The sequence below is a fragment of the Toxorhynchites rutilus genome, unplaced genomic scaffold (genome assembly GCF_029784135.1).
Source record: "Toxorhynchites rutilus septentrionalis strain SRP unplaced genomic scaffold, ASM2978413v1 HiC_scaffold_359, whole genome shotgun sequence".
NCBI lineage: Eukaryota > Metazoa > Arthropoda > Insecta > Diptera > Culicidae > Toxorhynchites > Toxorhynchites rutilus.
Genome location: NW_026599937.1, coordinates 11,088 through 13,438, shown reverse-complemented (window position 1 = coordinate 13,438; position 2,351 = coordinate 11,088). Strand labels below are relative to the sequence as shown.

The 2,351-nt window shown below is 36.9% G+C and overlaps 1 protein-coding gene across 1 annotated transcript; it reads right to left on the bottom strand.

The window, feature by feature from the left end:
• Nucleotides 1–553: 553 nt before the first annotated feature.
• On the bottom strand, nucleotides 554–1,259 carry LOC129782030 (integrator complex subunit 3 homolog; the record flags this gene model as incomplete). Its single annotated transcript, XM_055789514.1, has 2 exons — nucleotides 1,102–1,259; nucleotides 554–1,041 (listed from the first exon to the last, which is right to left on the bottom strand). Coding segments are annotated over exons 1-2 (599 nt in total), but the record flags the coding sequence as incomplete, so codon positions are not given.
• Between the last annotated feature and the right edge of the window lie 1,092 nt (nucleotides 1,260–2,351).

Here is a 2,351-nt window from a genome sequence, read left to right as displayed (position 1 = left end):
TGGTTTGATTGGTTTTGAACCCTACTGACAGTTGCGTCAGCTGAGCTGTAGGCACTTATATAATTTTTGCACCCACTGATAACTATGATGTTTGCATCATCCGAGTATATACCAATTTCCTATATAGGAAGAGATAGGCAACTAGGCGGTAGAGTGTCCCTGGTGTCACAACCAGGGCGGACCGTATGTCGTCCGAAGCTTGCTAAAGCTCAGTCGGACCTTAGTGTAGGATAATATCCTATGTTTTAGGTTAACCGGCAATCAATGGAATACTGATTTTCTTGTGGGTCGGCGATCGACTCGGATTGAATATTTCTGGTGGGCTGTTTTTTCTCTGCGGTTATTTCTGATGCTCTTACTTTCTTCTAGATTTTTTCCGGTCACAGATTTTCATACACTATGAAATGTGACTTAGTTATCACTATTATTTTCTTTATGTTTCAACGGTTGCTGTCGAAATGTGTCGTTTTCTGATAATACTAATAACACGATTCAACAAGAATGGGAATTGATAGAAAATCTCTAAAATATATACTTTCTCATTAGTAGTTACCTCAAAAACGTATAGACTACGGTGCCGACTAAAAACTGGTCTTTTTCCAACCATAAGCGATATTCGATAAATATATCCAAAAGACCTTCTACTAAGGCTATATTTCTTGGGCTTATATCTCCACCGCTAGCTTGTCGTAATATGTTCCACACAAGATTATCAACATTCATCACTTGATTTTTAATTAGTTCTCTAAGAAACCATAATAACTGCTTTCGTGAAACATCATTCAGCCGATGATATTTTTCAGCAACGAGCATTGCCAAATTGTTCGTTACAAACAAAAGACCATCGTGGGTTAATAACGTGAGATCACAATATGCTTTCTCTGCAGCGCTTGGATCTGTCAAAATCGTGTACATCAGCGCTAAGCATATCTCTTCATGTTGTTTCTCTTTACATAAAGTTGCTGATAGCAGGTGTTGTAATTCTTTATCATTCGCATTCAAAATAGTCTTTTCGTATGATCGATAAGCCTTCTCATATTTCTGAAAAAGGTGAAAACACTGGATTAAATCTCTAAATCGTATGTTACTTGAGCAAAATACATCTTCGAAGTCATCCTTAATGTCCACAATAGTTTGAGCAAAGAGTTTCGATTTTGGAGCCTCCATAACAATATTCGGCCCACTAGTTATTTCACAGTTGGTTTTGTTCATTGTTATTTGCACTCAAATATATATTTTAAAAGTCATTGCTTCAATAAACCTGGGACCATTAAACATTACCATTGACCACTGACTAGAGATGGGCAAACCGTTTACGAACGGTACGAAAGAACTAGTTCGCCGAAAAGAGTGAACGAACGGTCGTTCTTTTTCAAAGAACGGTAGTTCTCCCCATGAACTGATTGCGAGCGAACGGTTTGTGAACGAACTGATTCCGAAAGAAATGTTTGTGAGTGAACTAATTGAGAGTGAACCGTTTGCGAATGAACTGTATGGGAAAGAACTGATTGAGAGTGAACTGTTTGAGAACGAAGTATTTGCGGGCAAATTGTTTGTGAACGAACGAGTGCAGCTGAACTGATTTGCGCTGGACGGAATCAATAGAACGATTATGCTTGTAAGAGAAATAAAACGATATTGTTATTTACGAGCAAAATGCATATAACGCAGGGTTTATTTTGTTGATGTATACTCAATTTTGGGTTAAACATTGAATTAGATTTTCGTAGTTTTAAAACCGAAGCTATATATTTTCAATTTCATGTATTTTTTTGAATTCCGCGAAACATTCATATACTTCCTGATCATCAGAAAAAAAAATCTGGGGGAAGCTGGGGCGTTGCATGAATTAGGTAAACATGAAATCTTCTTGTGAGGGCAAATTGAGCAAAAAGGTTTTTCGTTGCTTTCAATCCATTGCATGGCCTATTGCGTGTACGAGTTATCGTAATTGTTTGTACGATTGATTGTGAGTGAAGATCGCTGCTGATTTTTTTGTCTGAATGAACATTATGAAAAATGTTCTTACATGGAACCTATGTGTTGTCCAAACAGAAAATATGAAAAATTGCACATATTTTGTGCGCATCAAATGTCGGCCGATAACCATGTTTTCACATACAGTTTGCGACTTTTAAAGAAGAAGCAGCTCATCTTTCCCCACTAAATTTCAAAAATATGAATTCAACGATATCAATTAATAGCTGTCTATTGATGTTGAGTTTCAGCTAACATTCTATGTTTTTCTTAATATAACTGGACGAAAAAGCGAAAGAACGGTTCAAAAGAACAGTTTCACTTATATGAACGGTTAGTGACTGAACCGTTCATCAAAGTGAACTGTTTTGCCC